Genomic DNA, 25,209 nt, shown 5'->3' with positions numbered 1-25,209 from the left:
ACAACATATCTCTCTTTTATCGTATTTACAGATACGAGAATGGAGTTAGACAGTAACATTAAACATGGAAATCCCATGTATTATCCAGTACTTTCGATTATGGCTTGTAAAGCAGTTTACAATAATATTGCTTATAGCCAAACTTTAATTGAAGATCAATGGAAGGTATATCCATAGTTTTCTCGAATTAGATTACTTGAATATCATTAAACTTACTGTAACCCCCTAGACCCGGCCTATGCGTTTCGACTAAGTCTAGTGGATCACATTATGATTCTTAAAGACATTTTCTGAAACCGTTATTCAATCAATGTAAAATCACATTATAAATGTCATGAAATAAATTATACCATCAAAAGTGTCAATCTAAAACCCAACTTGTAAATATAATACCAATAAGTAATAAATTAATTTAAAACAGGTCTTCAAAATCAAAATCACAATAAACCGAACAGTAATAGCAAAAGTCTCATCATCCTAAAATACAATACTTTAAAATAAGGTCTATGTCACGAAAATAAAGTCAACTAGCAAGATAAAACATTACAATCAGATATACTTCAAGAGATATGTTGATCCTCCAAGTGCTCGAACCGATGTATCTAACCAACAGTATCTGAAAGAGGGAAAAACATTTTCGAAAGGTGAGCTAGGCTCAGTGTGTCCCAATATTACCTTAAAATCATAATAGGTACATTAAACAAATCATAGTCCAGTAAATCTCATAAATTCATAAAAGAGTTTAACTTTTTAAAATCATAGTTTAAACTCTTTTCTTGTACACCATCAGTAAATTCCAAAACTATTTTCCATATAGCTTACTCTAAGCACACAGCAAAAAGAAAGCCAACCTAAGGATAAGCTTTAGAGCTTGTACCCTAAGCACACAGCAAGGGAAGCCAACTTAATGTATTTTGGGGCCCCAAGAGTCACATTAGACCCATTCTGTTTATTAGCTTCATCAGAGCTATACTATTGTAATTCAATCCAAAAGTTCAATTGCATCGTGACACAAATTCCATAAATCATCACATTAAATTGGTGCATCAATAAAACAGTAACCAAAGAACTCAATGTACCTCATATTAAAACCAATAAAACAGTTCAGTAATAATTAGGGAACACACATCGATAATAGGTTCAAATAGTAGATCTACTGATTGCTGGTTTCACCACGCTCTGCTACAGTTTTCGAACCTATTTTATAATAACACTATATTACTTATGGGTAACATAAATAAATCTCTAAAATCATAAAATTTACGGGTCTTACGGGTGAATACTGGCACACGTGGTTTAATTGATCTAGAAGAGATGGGTCGAGCTGTCGAACGATCCGGAGAGTTTCTTGTACCTTCAAACAATAATAATTTATCAGTCCCAAATCTTACTTAATTATTCAAAGCTAAATTCTTAAGTATATAAGCATTTTCATGGTTTGACTATCAATTTGGAGGATTTCGGGTTTAAATTTGGCCAAACAGATTGCGGAATCGGAATCAGGACGTCGAAAAACATAAAGTATGTCTTTTCGAAAATTTAAATTCTTGGTCAAAGTCAAAGTCAACCACTTTGACCGTTAATTTGGAGATCTTCGAGTTTGAATTTGACAAAACGGACTTCGGAAACGGATTCGGGACGTCGAAAACTATCAGAATAGGTATACTCGGAAAAGATTAACGGTCGTTTAATGGTCGGTCAAAGCCATTTTAAGTTTTGATCAAAGGAGGTCAACGGTCAACGGTCGGGTCAACGAACGGGTCGGGTCGGTCGGGTTGGGTCAGACCGGTCAAACCGGTCAGAACCGGTCGAAATCAGTCAAACCAGTCAAAATCGGTTCAAAACCGGTCAAACCGGTTTTCAGCCACTCACTCACCCTGCGGAGGCGCGTGTGGCGCGTGAGGCCTTCTCCGGGGGTCTAAAAATTACAGAAAATTTTCCAAAAATTAGTTTTGAGCGATTTTGAGATACTTACAAAGATCGGTTCTAATTTTTGAACGGCGGAGAGCTCGATTTCAACTCGGCCGAATCTTTGACTGCTCCGCCTCCTCACGCGCCGCCGTCGACGGAGACCAAGGTTGACACCGGCGGACTCGAAACGGCATAAGGAACACGATGGTGCGGGAGGTGTCAAAAATCGATCAACGATCGGAGATGAATTTAAGATTTTCTCGGCGGTAGTGCTAAAAAAACGTCGAGACTTTGACTCGAAATTCACGTCGTTTGGCAGCGTTTCGCTATAATTGATTTACAAGGTTTTGTTCACGGGTTGAAGATGAACACGATGGTGGTTTCAATTTGACGGTCGGAGGTCGGACGGCGTTGGAATCAGGCTTTGAAGTAGAGTGCGGGAGGAGGAATTTCACAATTGTTTTCTGTTTTGAAAACAGAAAACCATACATACGTATATATCAAATTTCCTGCCAACACTAAAAGGAGTAATTCAGAGCTTGGTCCCTGAATTTCCTTCACTTCTAATATTGCCTATAAGTTTTGAAAATTTTTAATTTAATCCCCAAATTTCACCAAATTACACCGATTTAAATTGTTTTTTTTCGGGTTGTTACAATTCTTCCCCTCTACAAGAAATTTCGTCCTCGAAAGTTACCTTATGAGAATAACTGAGGAAACTGAGCCTCCATTGACTCCAATGTCTCCCAAGTAGCTTCTGAAGGGCCTCGATTACTCCATTGAACTTTGACCATTGGGATACGCCTATTCAGAAGAACTCGCTCATCTCTTTCTAAGATCTGAATGGGCTCTTCCTCATAGGATAAATCAGGTCTCAGCTCTACCTCTTCAACCTGAATGATGTGACCTAGATCTGGACGGTATCGCCTCAACATTGATACATGGAAGACATCATGAATACGACTGAGCTCAGAAGGTAACTCAAGCCGATATGCTACAGGTCCTACCCTCTTCAAGATACTAAATGGTCCAATAAATCTTGGACTCAATTTATCCTTACGCCCGAATCTCAATACTTTCTTCCAGGGTGAAACTTTTAAAAAGACCTGATCACCAACCTCAAATTATATATATTTCCTTCTCTGATCTGCATAAGACTTCTGCCTATCAAATGCCTCTTTGAGACGGTCACGGATCAATCTGACTGTGTCCTCCGTCTCACGCACTAACTCAGGTCCCAACGTCTTCCTATCACGCAACTCAGTCCAACAGATCGGAGTGCGACATTTACGCCCATAGAGTGCTTCGTAAGGTGCCATACGAATGCTGGTCTGGTAACTGTTATTATAAGAGAATTCAGCCAAAGGCAAAAAGTTCTCCCAGCTACCATGAAAATCAATTACACAACCCCGTAACATATCCTCCAGAATCTGAATTACTCTCTTAGATTGACCATCAGTTTGTGGGTGGAATGAGGTACTATAATCCAATCTCATACCCAAAGCTGTATGTAGCGCCTTCCAAAATCTCGAAGTAAAACTCGGATCTCGATCTGAAATGATAGATAACGGAACACCATGCAATCTAACAATCTCTGAAATATACAACCTCGCCAACTTGTCCAACGTATAATTTACCCGTACAGGAATGAAGTGAGCTGACTTTGTAAGTCTGTCAACAATCACCCAAATTGAGTCCTTTTTCGAAGTCATAGGTAAACCAGTAACAAAATCCATAGTAATACGCTCCCATTTCCATTCAGGAATCTTGATAGGTTGTAACAAACCTGATGGATGTTGATGTTCTGTCTTAACTTGCTGACAAGTCAAACACCTCGCCACAAAATTTGAGATGTCCTTCTTCATGCCGACCCAATGATACCTCTCTCTCAAATTCCGATACATCTTATCTCCACCGGGGTGCATAGCATATGAACTACTATGAGCCTCCGTAAGGATAGTCTGCCTCAACTCAGCATCATCAGGCACACAATACCGACCTTTGAAGCATAAAACTTCATCTTGATCAAGAGCGTAATCTGAGCTTGTCCCTTGCTCTACTTGCTCAAAGATGGAAAGCAAGGAGCTATCAAGGGGCTGTTTAGCTTTGATCTCATCAACCAAGGTCGGCTTAACTTGTAATTCTGCTAACAGAGTGCCATCGTCATATAAATTCATCCTGGCCATTAAAGATCTCAACTCTGTTACTGCCTTTCGACTCAAAGCATCCGCTACAATATTAGCTTTACCAGGGTGATAATAATCACGCAATCATAATCCTTTAGAAGCTCTAGCCAGTGTCGTTGTCTCAAATTAAGCTCCTTCTGGGTCAGAAGATACTTTAAACTCTTATGATCCTTGAAAATGTAACACTTCTCTCCATAAAGATAGTGTCTCCAAATCTTCAAGGCAAAAATCACTGCTGCTAACTCCAAATCATGAGTAGGATAATTACACTCATGCGGTCGCAGCTGACGGGATGCATAAGCCACTACCTTACCTTCCTGCATTAGAACACAGCCGAGTCCTAGTGTGACGCATCGCTATACACTGTAAAATCCTTCCCGGACTCTGGTTGAATCAACACTGGTGCTTGAGTCAATACCGCCTTTAATTTCTAAAAGCTCTCCTGTTACGCCTCACCCCAGTCAAACGGCACATTCTTCCTTAACAACTTTGTCAAAGGATAAGCAATGAACGAGAAGCCCTCAACAAAACGTCGATAATAACCAGCCAAGCCAAAGAAACTACGAATCTCAGAGATATTCTTGGGTCGTTTCCAATTCATAATAGCCTCGATCTTTCTTGGATCGACCTGAATACCTCGCGCAGAAATAATATGCCCCAGAAATGACACTTCTTGAAGCCAAAACTCACACTTTCTTAGTTTGGCATATAGACGATGCTTTCTCAAAGTCCGCAGAACAATCTTCAAATGCTCGTCATGCTCTGCCTCAGTACGAGAATATATCAGAATATCATCAATAAAGACCATCACAAATTGATCCAAATATGGTCGGAACACCCGATTCATCAAATCCATGAAAGCTGCAGGAGCATTCGTCAAACTAAAAGGCATCACTAAGAATTCATAATGACCATATATAGTGCGAATGGCCGTCTTTGCAACATCAGATCCTTTAACTTTCAATTGATAATACCCCGAACGAAGATCAATCTTAGAGAATACAGTAGCTCCTCGTAACTGATCAAATAAGTCATCAATCCTGGGTAGTGGATATTTATTCTTGACCGTCATATGGTTCAACTTCTGATAGTCAATACATAATCTTAGCGACCCATCCTTCTTTTTCACGAACAGAACTGGAGCTCCCCATGGTTAAGTACTATGCCGAATAAATCTTCGATCGAATAATTCTTGCAATTGGACCTTCAACTCCTTAAGTTCTTTTGGAGCCATGCGATAAGGTGCCATAGAAATAGGTGTAGATCCCAGATAAGTCTCTATCTCGAACTCTACCTCTCTATCAGGAGGTAAACCAGGCAACTCCTCTGGAAAGACATCAGGAAACTCGCTAACTGTACGGATCTCTTCGATCGTGGACAATGAACCTTTAGTGTTCAAAATACAAGCAATGAAAGTCTCATATCCCTTCTGGATCATACGATCAATTTCCATCGCTGAAACTATATTTGAGAGATAGCCACGCTGTTCACCAATTAACATAACAGTCCGACCATCTGAAGTCTTTAGAGTAGCCCGCTTGTATTCGCAATCCAGATTTACCTTGTGTTTATTCAACCAATCCATCCCAAGAATTAGATCGAACTCCTCTAAAGGAAGCTCCATAAGATCAGTGAGAAAAATTTCTCCCTGAACCTCGAGAGGACAACGCCGAAATACTTTATTCACTAATACCGTTTGTCCTACTGGACTCGTAACTGTAATAGTATTTTCAGTATTCTCGATTGGAATTTGAAGGTTTCGAGATACCGAGCTCGATACATAGGAGTGAGTGGAGCCATTATCCAGTAATGCAAAGTATGGATAGAATAAATAGTAAATGTACCTGCAATAACCTCAGGCTCATCTCTGTCATCCCGATGTCTAGTGGCATAAACCAAAACTGGCTGTCTAGCCTCAGAAACTGTTGGCCCTCTATTTTACTGAGGTCGGGCTCTACTGTCATTCCTGGATGCTGAACCACGAGTCTTTCCTTGACTACGATCTCTAATTGGGGTATGTACTGTAGTCTGAGAACGCACAGGAGTCTGGGTAGCGGTCTGCTCAAACGAAGCTAGTTGAGGATAATCCCTCCAAAAATGACCACTAGATCCACACTGATAGCAAAGACCCATCTTCTTACGACACTTTCCTGTGTGTTGTTTACCACAAAACTCACAGATGAACCCATGATAATACGACGAGGAACCGCCTCGACTATCAACTAACGGTGAGGATGCTGCAGGCCTGAAACGTGTATTGCTTCTCTGAGGGACTGAAGTACAAGTCCTTTTTCCGGACTGTGCTGATGACTCCATCGGGCCTGAAAATTTCTTAGATCGTTCATGTTCAACACGCTCTCTACCAGAAGCTAAAACCTCAACCTCTTCAGCATCTTTGGCTCTGCCCACCAGCACATCAAATATCTCATCCTGATGGGTTACAACTTGCCTACGCAGCTCGTATCTGAGTCCAAGGGCAAATTTACGACATCGATCTCTCTCAATAGGTACCATACTGAATCCATACTTCAGCAACTTCAAGAACTCGATCTCATACTCAGAAACAGTCATGTCTCCCTGAACCAGGTCTTGAAACTGCTGACGTCTCTGAGCTAAGTAGCGCTCTCCCAGAAAACGACTCCGAAAGTGATCCTTAAAGAAATTCCAGGTCAAACGATCGGAAGGAACACTACTGGTCACTGACTCCCACCAAGTCTAGGTATTGCCATCTAACATCGCCACATCACCCTGATATCTCTTAGTTGAGTCTAAACCCAACTGATCCATGCGTATCTCTGTATCCTGGAGCCAATCCTCAACTTCAGTAGGAGCTCTACCAATCTGTCCCCCAAAAGTTCTAACTCCATTGGCAATCAAAGTCTGCAAAATAGGAACCTCTGATACAACACCAGTAGCTCTGACTGCTCCTTGTATCAACTGCAGAAATTGTCTACCAAAATTCTCATCCAAAGCAACTTCGGTAGACTCTGACTCAATATCGGTTGCTCCTATGATCGGTGTAGTCATGCCAATACCAGCGACGAGAGACAGATTCGTTGGGGTCATAGGAGCAGGATCACCTATCGGAGGTGGGGGATCTACTCGTATCTCATCGATCGGGTCTGCAAATCTAGCCACTCGACCTCGTCCACGGCTAGTTCGACGACCACGTCTAGCACTCATTTTTTTTATGGATCTTGAGTTTACTACAGGAAATAAAACTTAGGGTTAGACAAGCACTTGGAGTCTCGAACACAGTTAAAATCTTAATAACTTGTGACATGGCCTTAGTAACTTGTTTTGTAAAATATTTCTAAAACCGTATTTTCAATGTGGACTCATACACAGTCCGAGGGTTAAAAACCAAAAGTTCTGATACCAATAAATGTAACCCCCTAGACCCGGCATATGCGTTTCGACTAAGTCTAGTGGATCACATTATGATTCTTAAAGACATTTTCTGAAACTGTTATTCAATCAATGTAAAATCACATTATAAATGTCATGAAATAAATTATACCATCAAAACCCAACTTGTAAATATAATACCAATAAGTAATAAATTAATTTAAAACAGGTCTTCAAAATCAAAATCACAATAAACCGAACAGTAATAGCAAAAGTGTCATCATCCTAAAATATGATACTTTAAAATAAGTTCCATGTCACCAAAATAAAGTCAACTAGCAAGATAAAACATTACAATCAGATATACTTCAAGAGATATGTTGATCCTCCAAGTGCTCGAACCGATGTATCTAACCAACAGTATCTGAAAGGGGGAAAACATTTTCGAAAGGCGAGCTAGGCTCAGTGTGTCCCAATATTACCTTAAAATCATAATAGATACATTAAACAAATCATAGTCCAGTAAATCTCATAAATTCATAAAAGAGTTTAACTTTTGAAAATCATAGTTTAAACTATTTTCTTGTACACCATCAGTAATTTCCAAAACTATTTTCCATATAACATACTCTAAGCACACAGCAAAAAGAAAGCCGACCTAAGGATAAGCTTTAGAGCTTGTATCCTTAAGCCCGTAAGTCCAAGTCCATATAGCTTACCCTAAGCACACAGCAAGGGAAGCCAACCTAATGTATCTTGGGGCCCCAAGAGTCACATTAGGCCCATTCTGTTTATTATCTTGATCAGAGCTATACTATTGTAATTCAATCCAAAAGTTCAATTGCACCGTGGCACAAATTCCATAAATCATCACATTAAATTGGTGCATCAATAAAACAGTAATCAAAGAACTCAGTGTACCTCATATTAAAACCAATAAAATAGTTCAATAATAATTAGGGAACACACCTCGATAATAGGTTCAAATAGTAGATCTACTGATTGTTGGTTTCACCACGCTCTGCTACAGTTTTCGAACCTATTTTATAATAACACTATATTACTTATGGGTAACATAAATAAATCTCTAAAATCATAAAATTTACGGGTCTTACTGGTGAATACTGGCACACGTGGTTTAATTGATCTAGAAGAGATGGGTCGAGCTGTCGAATGATCCGGAGAGTCTCTTGTACCTTCAAACAATAATAATTTATCAGCCCCAAATCTTACTTAATTATTCAAAGCTAAATTCTTAAGTATATAAGCATTTTTAGGGTTTGACTATCAATTTGGAGGATTTCGGGTTTGAATTTGGCCAAACGGATTGCGGAATCAGAATCAGGACGTCGAAAAACATAAAGTATGTCTTTTCGAAAATTTAAATTCTTGGTCAAAGTCAACCACTTTGACCGTCGATTTGGAGGCATTCGGGTTCGAATTTGACGAAACGGACTTCGGAAACGGATTCGGGACGTCGAAAACTGTCAGAATAGGTATACTTGGAAAAGATTAACGGTCGTTTAATGGTGGGTCAAAGCCATTTTAAGTTTTGGTCAAAGGAGGTCAACGGTCAACGGTCGGGTCGGGTCAACGGACGGGTCGGGTTGGTCGGGTTGGGTCGGGTCAGACCGGTCAAACCGGTTAAGACCGGTCAGACTGGTTCGAACCGGTCAAACCGGTTTTCAGCCACTCATTCTCCCTACGAAGGCGCGTGTGGCGCGTGAGGCCTCCTCCGGGGGTCTAACAATTACGGAAAAATTTCCAAAAATTATTTTGAGCGATTTTGAGATACTTACAAAGATCGGTTCATATTTTTGAACGGCGGAGAGCTCGATTTCAACTCGGCCAAATCTTTGACTACTCCACCTCCTCACGCGCCGCCGTCGACGGAGACCAAGGTTGACACCGACGGACTCGAAATGGCACAAGGAACACGATGGTGCGGGAGGTGTCGAAAACCGATCAACGATCAGAGATGAATTTAAGATTTTCTCGGCGGTAGTGCTAAAAAAACGTCGAAACTTTGACTCGAAATTCACGTCGTTTGGCAGCGTTTCGCTATAATTGATTTACTGGGTTTTTTTCACGGGTCGAAGATGAACACGATGGTGGTTTCAATTTGACGGTCGGAGGTCGGACGGCGTTGGAATCAAGCTTTGAAGTAGAGTGCGGGAGGAAGAATTTCACAATTGTTTTCTGTTTTGAAAACAGAAAACCATACATACGTATATATCAAATTTCCTGCCGACACTAAAAGGAGTAATTCAGAGCTTGGTTCCTGAATTTCCTTCACTTTTAATATTGCCTACAAGTTTTGAAAACTTTTAATTTAATCCCCAAATTTCACAAAATTACACCGATTTAAATTGTTTTTTTTTCCGAGTTGTTACACTTACGTTAATTGTTTCTATGTTTTGTGTGTCTGTAGATGGAGTTCTTGGGATTTAAAAATTACTGGAATGGTACCAACATATTTTGATTAAACTTCAGTTTATGTGATTAATTGTTTTCAACTTATTGATTGGTTTTTGTTATTTTTTAATCATTTGGATAGATTTCTTGCAAAGTGCTGAAACACAAGTTGTGATGTTTCGAGACAAGGGTGTTGACCACGACACCATCGTCGTCTGCTTCAGAGGGACACAAAAGTTTAACACCGAGGATTGGTGCTCGGACGTGGATTTGTCTTGGTTCGAGTTCCCCCACTTCGGGAAGATCCATAGCGGTTTCTCGAAAGCCTTGGGGATGCAAAGTGGTGCAGGTTGGGCGAAACAAGTGGTGTCCGATTCGACCCACGGTCCACGCCGAGCACCGTTGGCTTACTACGACATAAGGAATACGTTGAAAGACCTCCTGCAAAATAACCCTTGATCATGAGCCAAAGTTATAGTGACGGGACACAGTCTGGGCGGCGCGTTGGCTGCTATTTTCCCGGCGATCTTGTTTTACCACGACGAGCAGATGTTGCTGGAGAGAATGGAAGGGGTTTATACGTTCGATCAACCCAGAGTCGGGGACAATGAGTTCGGGGATTACATGGCGAAGAACTTGAGAAAGCATGGGGTTCATTTTTTCAGATACGTTTACTGTAACGATATGGTTCCTAGAGTTCCTTTTGATGGAGTGTTCAAGCACTTTGGTACATGCGTTTACTACAACAGCAAATATCAACCATATGTAAGAAATAAAAAGAATATTTGAATTAATCGATTAATGAATCAAACATTATATATATATATGAATAAATTTCAAATTTAGATAGTAGATGAACAGTCATACAAGAATTATTAATCGATTGGAGGTTCGATTGCTACGCAAATAAACGCCGTCTATGATGTGGTAAGAAGCTTCCTTATGTGCAAAGAGTATGGATCGGATTACAGCTTTTTGGCATGAGAATTCTTGGTTTGCTGAATACCGGTATACCAGCTCATCGTGCACAAAATTATGTCAACTCCACTCGTCTTGGATCCCTCCGTCATCTTCTCTTCCATCATTTCCAACATAAATAGAGCCCCGCATGAAGATTAGCATTTGGAAGATTTCGAGAAAAATAAATGAATTATTAGTGTTGTATGACAGATATATATATATATATATATATATGTATTTTATTTTATTTTTGTTAAAAATAAATGTTTATATGAACAAGTGAATGTGAAGGTATAAACCCAATTGAATAAAATCAATTATCTATGCCATTAATGAAGTTTACAACGATAACTACACAAATTCCCATGCTAGTTGTTAAAATTTTGGGTAAAGTACACAAATAGTTCCCTGACTATAAGATATTATTTTTATTAATTCTTTTGATTATTAAAAGTTATAAAATGGTTCCTTGGCTATAGGGGGAGCTTTGTTAAGTCCATCGACTATTAAAAGCTACAAAATGGTCATTTAACTATTCATTATGTTCCAAACTCGTCCTTTTATATTAAAAAACAGTCATATGAGTTGGTCGTTAACATGCTAACTGGGATATGATAGTTGTTTAAGATTTAGATATAAGATTTTATCATATCTCAATCAGCATATTAATGTACAACTCAGACCGCCGTTAAATTTTTAACGGAAAAGGACGAGTTTGGAATATTATAAATAGTCAAGTGATCATTTTGTAACTTTTAATAGTCAAGTGACTCAACAAAACAACTCCATATAGTAAGAGGACTATCATGTAACTTTTAATAGTCGATGAACTTAATAAAGTAATATCCTATAATAAAAGTACCATTTATATACTTTATCCTAAAATTTTATCATTTCATCGAATAATAATTTCGTTTAATAAAATAATTTTTGGAGTATAATGTGTTGTTCTGAATTTTAATAATATTATGTGGTTGGTTATCAAAAAGCAAAGGCCAGAAAAGTCCAGTCATTTGAGTTGAATTTTCTCATTGATTCATGTAATATATATATATATATATCCTAATTTTATTATTTTTAATTCATGCATTTTAAAAAACTTGGAATATTATATTTAATTTAAATAATAGAAGATAATATGATTAACTTATAATGAATTAAAATAATTAAGTTTTAATAATATGAATTTAATTTATAAATATCATATTATAAAAAAATAATAATAGAATTTAACTTAATACATTATAAACAAACTTTCATGAATAATTTTTTTTTGAAAATATGAACATAACCTAATTATATCTTTTACTAATTTTCTACTTGATGTTAACGATGGTTCACCTTATTAATAAATTCATGTTATTTCTTTTTTCAAATAAAAGCTTATATGGAACCATACTAATTCATTAACTTATAAAAAATATATATATGGAGGCTTCTGAAATTATACCAAAATTTGAAGAGATGGTCATACCGAATTATCAGCTTGTATGGAATCATACCATTTTTATTACTTCTTTTATACTAAGTTATCTCAGTGGTAAAAAAATTACTATTATTTTTTAAGGTTTCAAGTTCGAGCACCAAAAATACTAAAGTTGTGAAAGTTCAATGTCAAATTTTTATTTAATAATTAATAAATTATATTAAGTCAAAATTTTATAATTGATGTTTTGAATCTAATATTGATATTTTTCTTTTCTCAGTTAATATGATTTTTTAAATTTATATAAGGTAAATACAATATAATATTTATGTAAAGATAACTCTTAGATATGATTTTTCAACCATTAATCCTATGAATAATTGGCTTAACTATGTGTTTAATACCTAAACTATCAATTTTGGTCGTTTTAGTAACTAAACTTTCATTTTTTTAAATTATACCTAACATTTATTTTTGTTTCATTTTAATACCCTCCATTAAAAAATTAACGAACGAGCTCGTCGGTCGCGACATTTATAGTCGTTAGTCGTCACATCCGTCAACCAATAAAGTCCAAACTTTTCAGCCCACACCTTTTCGCACTCTGAACACGATTCTGGCCACCGTTTCATAAGGAAACTGTTAACATGATGAGTCAGTAACAATGTTGTTAGTACTGCAGCGTGTATGAGCTTAGACTGCATGGGATTATTAGTTGAATAGTTAGAAGCTTCTTGATGTTGTTAATATCAGTTAAGGTTGTTAGGTTGTTAGCATGGTTAGTTGTGAAATATGTTTACATTAGTCATTAGAAGATGTATATAAACAGCAGCATCAACCTTGTATTCTACACAGTTCTTTACACAATCAATATACAAGTGTTATATTTTCCTTACTGAATACTTGTTGCTCATCTCTTCTTCATGCACAACATAGCATTAATGGCTCATTTCTCACAGAAGCGCCTCAATCTCTCCAAATCAATGATGGACTCTTCAATTTCTTGATATTCCGATCTCTATGGTCCACCGGCCGATGGGTGTGAAATTAGTCATATGTCCACCAGAGCTATGCGTCGGTCCGTCTGTTAATTTTTTAACGACATGATACTAAAATAAAATAAAAACTAAATGTTATGTATGATGAAGAAAAATGAAAGTTTCAAAAGGACCAAAAATGATAATTCAAATACTAAAAGTGTAATTCACCTAAAAAAAAGTTACAAAGTTTAAATAGTTTTTTTTTTTTTTTACAGTCAGGAAAGATAAAAACAGCACGCGAACAAAGGATTCTTCTTTTACTTTGTTTATTGGTACGACAAGTGGCTAAATGCTAATCACATTCAAGTCAATTTCCCAGTTCACCAATTAAACACAAGTCTTCGCCAAGTCATCCTTTCCGCGAAACATTATTCAATTATCCAACCTGATATTTGGCAACTAATTAATCCTCACTGTCCACCATAAATATTCACTTTCTGAGTCGAATAAGGAAATCTATCGTGTTCCCCTCACTGTTGCTTCACCAGATAACCTTAGTCAAAATCCCTTGAAATTTCTTCTCCTGCAGTTTTAATGGCGGGCCAAGAAGAAACCAAGGAATGCGACAAGGGTTTCCCCAGCAATTTCATGCTGTTGAAACCCGAAGAATTGAGATTCGTCGATCTGTTTCGGATCTTGTATTCGACTGATTTGGATGACCGGAAATTCGTGGATAGTTCGTCGGAGACAGCCGAGAGTTTCCGGTACCGGTGGCTGATTTTCATTTCCATCGTGGCGCAGAAGATGTTGATATTCAATTCGAAGCCAATGGCGTGGATGGGATCGAAGATCGAGATGTTGCTTAATCTTCTGGCGATTAAAAAAAACTTTTTCGTGCTCATGCTCAATCTCATGCGAGGTATTTACGTTTTTTCTTGTTTTTGCTGCAGTTAATTTATCAGCTTATGTTAAGATAATTATATCACTGTTCATTAAATTTGTTCATATACGGATAGATCACTGCAATTGGCGTTTAATGAGTCGACTCCGTTACTTAAGCATCATTTAAATTCTGTCAAAGTACCTGATTAATTGAGTGACAGAGATTCATAAGATTCATGTTTTTCCAGAAAAATGGGGATTTGCTTAACAGTGTTTACACAAAGCATTATTATCTCAGTGACAGTAGTAATAGAAAAAAATTAAAAAGCATATACGGATAGATCACTGCAATTGGCGTTTAATGAGTCGACTCCGTTACTTAAGCATCAAAATTCTGTCAAGTACCTGATTAATTGAGTGACAGAGATTCATAAGATTCATGTTTTTCCAGAAAAATGGGGATTTGCTTAACAGTGTTTACACAAAGCATTATTATCTCAGTGACAGTAGTAATAGAAAAAAATTAAAAATAAGCTCAAATATTATTTAATTTAAGATTTAGAACTTTTAGATCTAAAGTTTACATTTAGAATTTTTTAGTTAAAATTTAAGAGTTTAGAAGCCTTAAATAAAATACATAATAAAAATTGGACAGTTTAGAATTTTTTTATAAATAATAATCCTTATAAAATTATTTTAAATACTATTTAATTTTTTATTTAATATATAATTTTCTATAAAAAATGAATGAATAATATTTTTATCTTTTATATTTCATTGTTAAAATTGATTATATTAAACAAACAAAAATTATTTTTTTAATAGCCTAAAATATTATAAAATAATATATTTTTAAAAAATTCTATCAATTAATTGATAACATACATATATTCTAACTGTTTTCTTAATTGATTATTATAGAATGGTTAAACTACTTTGTAACTTAGCTTTAGATCATGAAGATGGGTCCAGGCTGGTGGTGGTGCGACGAAGGTGAGCTGGTCCACTATTTCAATAAACTATTTTGTGACGTTGACTATATGGGTCCAGGTCGGTGGTTCGCTAATGCTCACCTTACCTTGTCCACTACTTCACCGCAATCACCTAGCAGCCTCTTCTTTTGGGAATATTGCTTCCACCATTTTCAACATCTTTATGATTTCTGATAGCACGTGTTAAAAGTTTATTAGAAGTTTTTTTATTATATTTAAAGGTTTATTTTAATTCTTTTTTTTATAAAAATGAACACTTTAACTATTATATATTCACTTTCAAAATGTACATGTTATGAACTAAATTAGTTTTCTTTTAGATGGATTTGGATCGGATATTTTTAAGGTAAGAATGATTTTTCCAATCCATTATATTTCATTCACATCATCAAAATTCAAAATTTTAATCTTATTTGAAAATCTCATGTCTCGTCCAATTAAATCAACTTATAGAATAAACTTTTTAGCTGATTCTTATTCTCATATGTAATGGGGTAAGGGAGAGGTAGGATAATAAGCTGCTCCCCAACGTCAAGTTGAGAGCAGCTTCCGTGGGAGACCTCCGAATTATGAATTGCCCACCGTGGGACTCGATCCCACGACTACAAGGTTAAGAGATTTGTGCTCTACCAACTGAGCTAGACAGACAATTCATTTATAGAATAAACCAATATCATAAATAAAATTATAGGAAAATAATCTTCGCACGAAAATACGATTTTTCAAAAAATGAATATATCTATGTCAGTATACATTTTCATACCAGCAATTCCATCCTAATATGACTAGGCATAGGGTTATGCATGACACCAAATGATAAGTAATGTATAATTTTGCGCTGTTTTTTTTCTTCATACAGGAAAGGAAAACTGGCCAGATAGAGATTCAGCAACATTCATATCTTTCATAGGTAATATGGACAAGCGAATGAAGCTCGACGGTGAGATAAAACCCGAACATGGATGCAGGTATTATTCAGCATTATCGATGATGGCCTCCAAAGCATCGTATGAGAATCCAGCCTACATTGAAACTATTGTCAAGGATCATTGGAAGGTATACATATGCATACGTACGTATACATATTATTGGAAGAATTGAGTGAAATTTATTGAAACAAGTACTCTTTTTGCTATCTTTTTTTGTAGATGGAGTACTTGGGATTTTTTGATCACTGGAATGGTAAGACTTTGTTTATGCTCGTTATATACGCAATCGAGAAAACCAAGACAAAAGTGAAAACCAAGAAAAAGCCATTGGTACATGTGAAAACCAAGACAAATGTATAATTAAGTAATGTATTATTATCTGGTTCGGGCAGATTACCAAGAAAAAGCCACAACGCAGCTTTTCTTTTGCCGTGACAAAAGTGAAAACCATGACACCATTGTCGTTGCCTTTAGAGGAACAGAGCCATTCGATGCAGACGCATGGTGTTCGGACTTCGATTTATCGTGGTACGAGCTTCAAGGGATGGGGAGAATCCATGGCGGATTCATGAAAGCCCTTGGGTTGCAAAAGAACGTAGGGTGGCCGATGGAATGCAAACAAAACCGGAACCGGAAAGAACCCTTGGCTTATTATTTCGTGAGAGACAAGTTAAAATCACTCTTGACCGAAAGTGAAAACACAAAATATATACTGACTGGCCATAGTCTGGGTGGAGCATTAGCTATTCTTTTTCCTGCAATTTTGCTTCTCCATGAAGAGAAATTGCTGTTGCAGAGACTGGATGGGGTTTACACGTACGGGCAACCGAGAGTCGGCGACGAGAAGTTCGGGAATTACATGGAAAATAAGCTGGAAGAACATAAAATACGTTATTTCAGAACTGTTTATTGCAATGACATGGTGCCGAGGTTGCCTTATGACGACAAGGATCTTTTGTTCAAGCACTTTGGTACATGTGTTTACTATAACAGGCACTATCAAGGGAAGGTAATTAAACCCTATTTATTCAATTCGAGATACATTTCAAATAATTTTTCATTAGTAAAACATCGGGTTATTGTTGTTGTTATTGCAGGTTGTTCCGGAAACACCGAACAAGAACTATTTCTCGCCGTTATCAGTGATACCGATGATGATAAACGCCATAAGCGAGTTGATAAGAAGCTTTACTCTATGTTATTCGAAAGGACCTGAGTACAAAGAAGGTTGGTTTATGAAAGTTTTTAGAATAATCGGATTGGTGATGCCGGGTGTTTCAGCTCATTCCACTCAAGATTATGTCAACTCTACTCGTCTTGGCTCATCCGATGTTTTTCTTCCACCCCAAGAAATGATCCCATAATTCAAACCATACTGTTAAAATACCACGTTTCGACTACCTAAACTAAAATATTTATGCACTTAGAAAATTAGATTATGTATTGGATGTATACTATTGTCGTGGCTTAATTTCATGTCACCGTCGGTCCAAATGAAAGTGAAATGTGTTGTTGCATGCGATGGAAAAATTAAGATCTCTAAAGTGAAATGTGCTTCTCGTGTAGGACTGGTGCTTTCCTAAAAGTCACTCTTGGAAATATGAAAAATTATTTCAAATTCTTTTTATTCATCCAAAAAAAAATACCATCGAGTTCAAATAAACATTACAACACTCAACCCCAACACCTAAAGAAATAAACCAATAAAAAAAGGAAAATAACAAATAATAATAAGCTTGCATTTAAAGGCCTGGACAGTAGCTAAACTAGAAGTTGAATTTGAAACCTACCTATTGCTGGTCAAAGAAAATGGCAGCAGCTGCTTGGAAAAATGGAGGGCTACCCAATTTTTTATTATTTTGTAATAGGGATAATTATAAAATTTAGTCATTCAACTTTAGAGTATTTATAAGATTTGTCCTTAACCTTTAACTATAAATACCCTAGCTCATTTAGCTTCAAAATCATCCCAAAATCTCAAATCATTTCTTTCTCCCAATACTAGAGAGTTTCTTGTGAGTAGTGAGTGTTTTGTAAACACCTGTAAATTTTCTCTCTTAGTAAAAGATCCGCAGTAGTCCGGAGAGGTAAGCACAATTGGCTGAACTCCGTTATCAATTTCGGGTATTATTTTCAAAGATCCGCAGTAGTCCGGAGAGGTAAGCACAATTGGCTGAACTCCGTTATCAATTTCGGGTATTATTTTTCCGCTTTTATTTTAAATTCTCACTAATCTGGTTATAGGAAAATTATTTGTTACTCGATTTATTTCCCAACAACTGGTATCAGAGCTTTTGGTTGTGATTTTTGTCAATTTTTTGCGAGGTTACTGTTTATTACTATTTACGTAAATAGTAAATTTCGTGAATAGTAAAAATTTTGTCGGCGATACGAGTTTGTCGACGGAGGTGTTATAATACATGGTGGTTCGCACAAATTGTCAAAAACGATCAAAAGAAGCCAGATTCGAGTGGGAGCGATGGATGCAGACGAAGGGAAGGTGAAAATTGAAAAGTTCGATGGTGCGGACTTTGGCTTTTGGAAGATGCAAATTGAAGATTTTCTGTACCAGAAAAATATATATCAACCCCTTTTAGGAAAGCAACCAGAGGGCATGAAGAATGAAGACTGAGCTCTTATCGACAGACAAGCCCTCAGAGTTATCCGACTGGCGTTATCCCTCAATGTTGCTTTCAACATAGCAAAGGAAAAGACCACGACAGGTTTTATGGCGGCTCTCTCCAATATGTATGAGAAGCCATCGACATCAAATAAAGTTTATTTGATGAGGTGATTATTCAATTTGCGGATGGCGGAAGGGGCATCAGTGGCTCAACACCTAAATGAACTCAACACAATCACAAGCCAGTTGAGTTCCGTGAAAATTGAATTTGAGGATGGAGTTCGAGCTTTAATTCTCTTATCATCTCTACCAGACAGTTGGAATGCTACTGTTACAGCAGTCAGCAGCTCATCAGGAAACAACAAATTAAAATTCGACGATGTTCGGGATCTGGTATTGAGCGAAGAAATTCGACGGAGAGAATCGGGTGAAGCATCAACCTCCTCAGCCTTGCACACGGAGTCCAGAGGGAGAACTTCAGAAAGAAATTCAAATTGTGGCAGATCGAAATCCATAAGGGGCAAATCAAGAACAGGAAAGAAAGAATTTACCTGTTACAATTGTGGCAAGAATGATCACTTTAAAAGAGATTGTCGAGCACTGAAGAAAGATACTGGTACACAAGAATCTGCCAACGTGACAGAGGAGATAGGTGATGCCATGATTCTAAGCATCAACAGTCCGATTGAATCATGGATCTTGGATTCAGGGGCATCTTTCCACTCCACCCCATGCCAAGAAATCATGGAGAACTATGTTAGTGGTGATTTTGGGAAGGTTCATCTAGCTGATGATGAAACCTTGAAGATCGTCGGAAAAGAAGACATCCGATTAAAGTTGCCAAACAAGACCACCTGGACGCTGAAGGGAGTGAGACATATTCCTGGCCTCAAAAGAAATTTAATTTCTGTAGGACAGCTTGATGAAGAAGGATATAGTACAACTTTTTTAGGCTGTGAATGGAAGATTACCAAAGGAGCACTCGTCATTGCTCGTGGTAAGAAGACTGGTACTCTCTACGTAACCTCAAATTTAGAGAATATCATTGCAGTAGCAGATGCTGATGGAAAATCAAACCTATGGCACCAAAGGCTTAGTCATATGAGCGAGAAAGGGATGAAGACACTTTTGTCAAAAGAGAAGCTGTCGAATCTAAAGAATGTAGATATCGGACTATACGAGGATTGCATCTTTGGCAAACAAAAGAAAGTGAGCTTTGCAAAGATTGGTAAGAAACCCAAGGCTGAAAAGTTAGAGTTGGTTCATACTGATGTATGGGGACCATCTCCAGTTCCATCTTTTGCAGGCTCATTATATTATGTCACCTTCATCGATGATTCAACAAGAAAGATGTGGGTTTATTTTCTGAAGAAGAAATCAGAAGTCTTTGATACCTTCAGAAAATAGAAGGCCATGGTGGAAAATGAGACTGGTCTGAAAGTCAAGCGGTTGAGGTCTGACAATGGAGGAGAGTACAAAAATAGGAGATTCAGAGATTTATGCGCAAACAATGGGATCAAGATGGAGACAACAGTTCCCATGACACCGCAGCAGAATGGCGTAGCAGAGCGCATGAACAGAACTCTGAATGAACGTGCCAGAAGCATGAGGATACATGTCGGATTGCCCAAATTTCTATGGGCTGAAGCTATCAACACTGCAACTTACCTGATCAACCGTAGGCCCTCAGTTCCTTTGGATGAAAGAATACCAGAGGAAGTTTGGAGCAAGAAAGAAATAAACCTTTCACACTTAAGAGTGTTTGGTTGTATTTCTTATGTACACATAGATTCTGCTGAAAGAAGTAAACTTGATGTTAAGTCCAATAAATGTGTCTTTGTTGGTTATGGTGGTGATGAGTTCGGTTACCGTTTTTGGGACTATGAAAATCGGAAGATCATCAGAAGTGTCATTTTCAATGAAAATGTGATGTACAAAGAGAGGGCAACCATAGAATCAAGTAGCTCCAATATCAAAGCTGAAACAAAGGAATTTACTGAGTTCGAGGAGATTTATAGAAATGATGTTCAGATCAATCCTGAAATAATTCAAGAAGAACCAGGCACACCAGAACTAAGACGCTCCTCCAGAATTCCTAAACCAACCCAATGGTATTCTCCTTCTTTGCACTACTTGTTGCTGACTGACAATGGTGAAACAGAGTGCTATGATGAAGCAATGCAAGTGGAGGATTCAGTCAAGTGAGAGTCTTCCATGAAAGATGAGATGGACTCGTGTAAAACTGTCTACAATCAGACTGGTGTTGAAAATTGTAGTTGCAGAAAATTTACATCTTGAGCAGTTAGATGTAAAGACAACTTTCCTTCATTGTGATTTGGAGGAAGAAATCTATATGAGGCAGCTAGAAGGCTTCATAGAGGCAGGCAAGAAAAACCTGATATGCAGGTTGAAGAAGAGCTTGTATGGTTTAAAACAAGCTCCTAAACAGTGGTACAAAAAAGTTTGATAGTTTCATGAGTAGTAGTGGTTTTACCAGAAGTCAAGCAGATCATTGTTGCTACATCAAGAGGTTCGACAATAGCTTCATTATTTTATTGTTGTACGTTGATGACATGCTTGTTGCAGGCTCAGACATGCAAGAGATTATAAACTTGAAGCAAAAATTATCGAAGCAGTTTGCTATGAAGGATCTGGGAGCTGCAAAGCAGATTCTTGGGATGAGGATCAAGAGAGACACAAAGTCGGGGACTTTGATATTATCACAGGCTGAGTACATCAACGAAGTACTCTCCAGGTTCAACATACAAGATGCTAAACTAGTAAGTACACCTTTAGCTGTTCATTTCAGACTCTCCAAAGAACAGTCCCCAAAGACGGATGAAGAATGTGCACACATGGTGAAGGTACCGTATGCCTCAACAATTGGAAGTCTGATGTATGTCATGGTTTGTACCAGACCAGATATTGCTTAAGCAGTGGGAGCTGTTAGCAGGTACATGAATAATCCGGGCAAGGTACACTGGGAAGCAGTCAAATTGATATTCAGATATTTGCGGCGTACCACAAACAAAGCACTTTTTTTCAAAGGTGGAGATACGATATTGATAGACTATGTAGATGCAGACTTAGCCTGAAATGTTGACATTAGAAGGAGCACTACAGGGTATGTCTATACTCTAGGAGGAACCACAGTGAGTTGGATTTCTCAACTACAGAAGATAGTTGCTCTCTCCACAACTGAAGCAGAATATGTCGCTGTTACAGAAACCATCAAGAAGATGGTTTGGCTCCAAAGTTTCTTGGAAGAGTTAGGCAAGAGAAACAAGAAAACAATGTCTTGTATTGCGACAGTCAAAGTGCTATTCATCTAGCAAAGAATCCGTCTTTTCATTCCAGGACGAAGCACATACAATTGCGATATCATTTTATCCGATCTCTTCTGGAAGATGGGATTTTGAAACTTGAAAAGATCAGTGGAGCTCAAAATCCGACAAACATGTTGACAAAGACGATGACTACGGACAAACTGAAGTTATGTTCAGCTTCAGTTGGCATGCTAGAATAAAAGACGAGAAATACTGCTGCATTGATCGAGGTTTGAAGACAGATTGAAATCAGTCTTCAAGTTGGAGATTGTTGGTCAAAGAAAATGGCAGTAGCCGGCTGCTTGGAAAAATGGAGGCCTGCCCAATTTTTTATTATTTTGTAATAGGGATAATTACAAAATTTAGTCATTCAACTTTAGGGTATTTACAAGATTAGCCCTTAAGCTTTAACTATAAATACCCTAGCTCATTTAGTTTCAAAATCATCCCAAAATCTCAAATCATTTCTTTCTCCCAATACTAGAGAGTTTCTTGTGAGTAGTGAGTGTTTTGTAAACACCTGTAAATTTTATCTCTTAGTAAAAGATCTGCAGTAATCCAAAGACGTAAGCACAATTGGCTGAACTCCGTTATCAATTTCGGGTATTATTTTTCCGCTTTTATTTCGCATTCTCACTAATCAGGTTATAGGGAAATTACTCGTTACTCGGTTTATTTCCCAACACCTATTTCCAATAAGCCTTGAACGAATAACGTTTTTCACCTGAGAGAAAATTACAGAGACCTAGCATTCTCCACTCCCATGCAACCTATTATTTCTTTCTTGGAAATTAAATAGTTAAACGCACACCAAGCTAACTGGGTGATAGCACACTGCAAAGAATTACAATACGTAGGGTTTCAACATATATAATTTCAACATATTATCAAGAGAGTTACGATACGTAGGGTTTCATGTTTCATAATTAGAGGATAAGTTTCTCGACGAGATAAAAATATTTGTTTATTACTTTATATAAATAAATTTTAGGATAAATACAATCACTCAAACGATTTGAGATTATTAAAATATAAGATTTATTTCAAATTTATCGATTTAACATTTTTAAATATATGTTTAAGGGAGTGCTTTCATATTTTCATTCAACAAATTAACAGAGACCATAATACCTACACCCAAAGATAAAGAGAGAACAAATGTGGCACTCAGAAAATAGAAGCAATCCAAAAAACTGTAATTGATTCATAAATCAATTTAATTACAAAACAGATGCTAAGAAGACTTGTCCTGCGAGGTTGGCGAGTTGGATCCCCTCAGCTTCTTTTCATCCGACAGCAGTTTTGCAAACCTACAAATATTAATATGAATATTATTAATCCATTCCATTTTCACTCCATACACTCTAATTTATGAATGGTGCATGTATGCATACATACCTTTTCAGTGCTTCGGCGTTGGAGCCACCACCTTCGACTGGTTCGAAAAGTCCGGTGTCTAAATCGATCCGTGAAACAGTTTTCTCGAGCAACTTCACTCCGATTTCTTTGAGGTTGTCCATGTTCTCCTTCGTCGATACATCGACGGAGGCCATTTCTCCGGTTAGGGTATCATCCTGTACATGTCAAGTTTTGAGTAAGTTGTTCGAGCAAAACTCGAGATAAAAAGAAAAGAATGAAAAGCTTACGTCGATCCGGAGATAATTTTCCTCGGAATGAAGGGCTTGGAAGACGACGGAGTTATGGTAATCAACCATATCTTTGCTCGCTTCGCCGAAGAAATCAAGTATGGGGCTATTGTTATCTTCAAATAACCAGCTTATCACACCCCATTTGGAGGCCGTTTTAGCATCATATTTCTTTTCACGCTTGCTGGATCCTGTGCCTATCGAGATGACGAGGAACCGGGTGTAATCCGTGGGATCTGTCCCGGAAAAATCTGGGTTGTCTTTCATTATCTGTTTCGTCACTTCTCGTAAGGCCACCAGTGTCTGATATCAAACAACAACTTGTGTCAGTTTGTGTTATGATTTTCATTTCTGTTTTAAGGTTTTTGTTATTTTGTAATCACGGGATTGTTTGCTGCGATGCCTCCATCGATGAGGTTGAATTCTTTTCCGTTGTTCTCGAAATAATAAGGTGGGAAATAAGTTGGTGCTGCCGATGTGGATATGCAGATGTCTGATAACAGGGCGTCGATGGCTGGATTGATCGGAATCTGCATACCCAAAATCTCTCAGCTCTATTAACCATATATATATATATATATACACATCGGATCGAACTGATTACCGGTTTCTAGTTCGACCGGCGAATGCAGTCCGATTCGATTTGAGATAATATTATTTCGGACTACCTGATAGCTGGAGAAGATAGTTGGCTGAAGTTTCTTGATATCGAAAGCAGGAATGGCGACTTTGGTTAATGTTTGATGCAATCTGGTGTTCCCTAATAAGTCTCTCAAAAGCTTGTAAAGATACTTCCCATCGTATCTTGGTCCCGCTAGAACCTTTGGTATTTTTGAAGCCCAAGCCAGTATTCCGCTACAACATCATCCAACATCGTAAATAAAAAGATACAAGAAAATAGTGATGTTGCATATATGTGGTTATATCATATCATATGACATACCACAAATACCTTGGCTGTGGGAAAATTTGAGGACCATTTTTGAGGTAAAACGGCACTATATCTTTAGCAGCAAATAGAGGCCGGCCGTGCTCATTCGGGGCGGATAACATGGCTGTTATGAGACCACCGGTGCTTGTCCCTGTGATCACGTCGAAATAATCCGCAAGCCTAACATCGTTACCGTCCAAAATCTGTTTTTGATACGAAATTAACTATAAAATTCTGGACAAAATCGAATTACGTCAACAAGCATATATAATACGTTAATTACCTGAAGTTCGGATTCAAGTCTATCAAGGATAACTCCGGGAATGATTCCTCGAATCCCTCCTCCATCAATACTGAGAACAGTGATGAGATTTCCACATACCGGTGGGTGGATGTTGGATACGCTTCTCTCCATTTGGCCGTTATTTGTTAAATCAAAGAGATAGTTTTGAAATGATTAAACAATGTATTTATAGAGATTAATTCCGGACCTAGTCGTTTTTCATTTGATAACTCATTATCCAAAAGAGTTGACAAAGCTATAGTAGCAATATTCTGGGTTCTGGCACTACAACTTGGTGTTTACAAAATTAAACAAACTAAAGCTTTACCGGTAACCATTTAAAGAATTCATGTTGAAGTTATAAATTAGAG

At 37.5% G+C, this 25,209-nt stretch overlaps 3 protein-coding genes across 3 annotated transcripts; 2 read left to right on the top strand and 1 right to left on the bottom strand.

Annotated features, from left to right (window-relative positions):
• The first annotated feature begins 14 nt into the window (after nt 1–14).
• LOC120181285 (triacylglycerol lipase OBL1-like) lies at nt 15–10,615 on the top strand. Its single transcript, XM_039186451.1, has 3 exons — nt 15–165; nt 9,877–9,910; nt 10,003–10,615. The coding sequence occupies exons 1-3, from the start codon at nt 40–42 to the stop codon at nt 10,317–10,319; spliced, it is 477 nt and encodes a 158-aa protein (XP_039042382.1). The 5' UTR covers nt 15–39; the 3' UTR covers nt 10,320–10,615.
• Nucleotides 10,616–13,734: 3,119 nt separating this feature from the next.
• On the top strand, nt 13,735–17,482 carry LOC120181289 (triacylglycerol lipase OBL1-like). Its single transcript, XM_039186454.1, has 5 exons — nt 13,735–14,145; nt 15,960–16,156; nt 16,249–16,282; nt 16,422–17,038; nt 17,127–17,482. Exons 1-5 carry the CDS (start codon nt 13,821–13,823, stop codon nt 17,391–17,393), a joined length of 1,440 nt encoding a protein of 479 aa, XP_039042385.1. The 5' UTR covers nt 13,735–13,820; the 3' UTR covers nt 17,394–17,482.
• A 5,694-nt stretch (nt 17,483–23,176) lies between these two features.
• Nucleotides 23,177–24,995, bottom strand: LOC120181286 (patatin-like protein 1). The gene is made up of 7 exons (XM_039186452.1): nt 24,839–24,995; nt 24,577–24,758; nt 24,293–24,479; nt 24,008–24,154; nt 23,625–23,927; nt 23,377–23,552; nt 23,177–23,288 (listed from the first exon to the last, which is right to left on the bottom strand). The coding sequence occupies exons 1-7, from the start codon at nt 24,968–24,970 to the stop codon at nt 23,213–23,215; spliced, it is 1,203 nt and encodes a 400-aa protein (XP_039042383.1). The 5' UTR covers nt 24,971–24,995; the 3' UTR covers nt 23,177–23,212.
• Nucleotides 24,996–25,209: the final 214 nt, after the last annotated feature.

This window comes from Hibiscus syriacus, unplaced genomic scaffold (assembly GCF_006381635.1).
Source record: "Hibiscus syriacus cultivar Baekdansim isolate YM2019G1 unplaced genomic scaffold, ASM638163v2 tig00112523_pilon, whole genome shotgun sequence".
Lineage (NCBI taxonomy): Eukaryota > Viridiplantae > Streptophyta > Magnoliopsida > Malvales > Malvaceae > Hibiscus > Hibiscus syriacus.
Note: the sequence above shows the minus strand (reverse complement) of the source record. Positions and strands in the feature narration are given on the sequence as shown.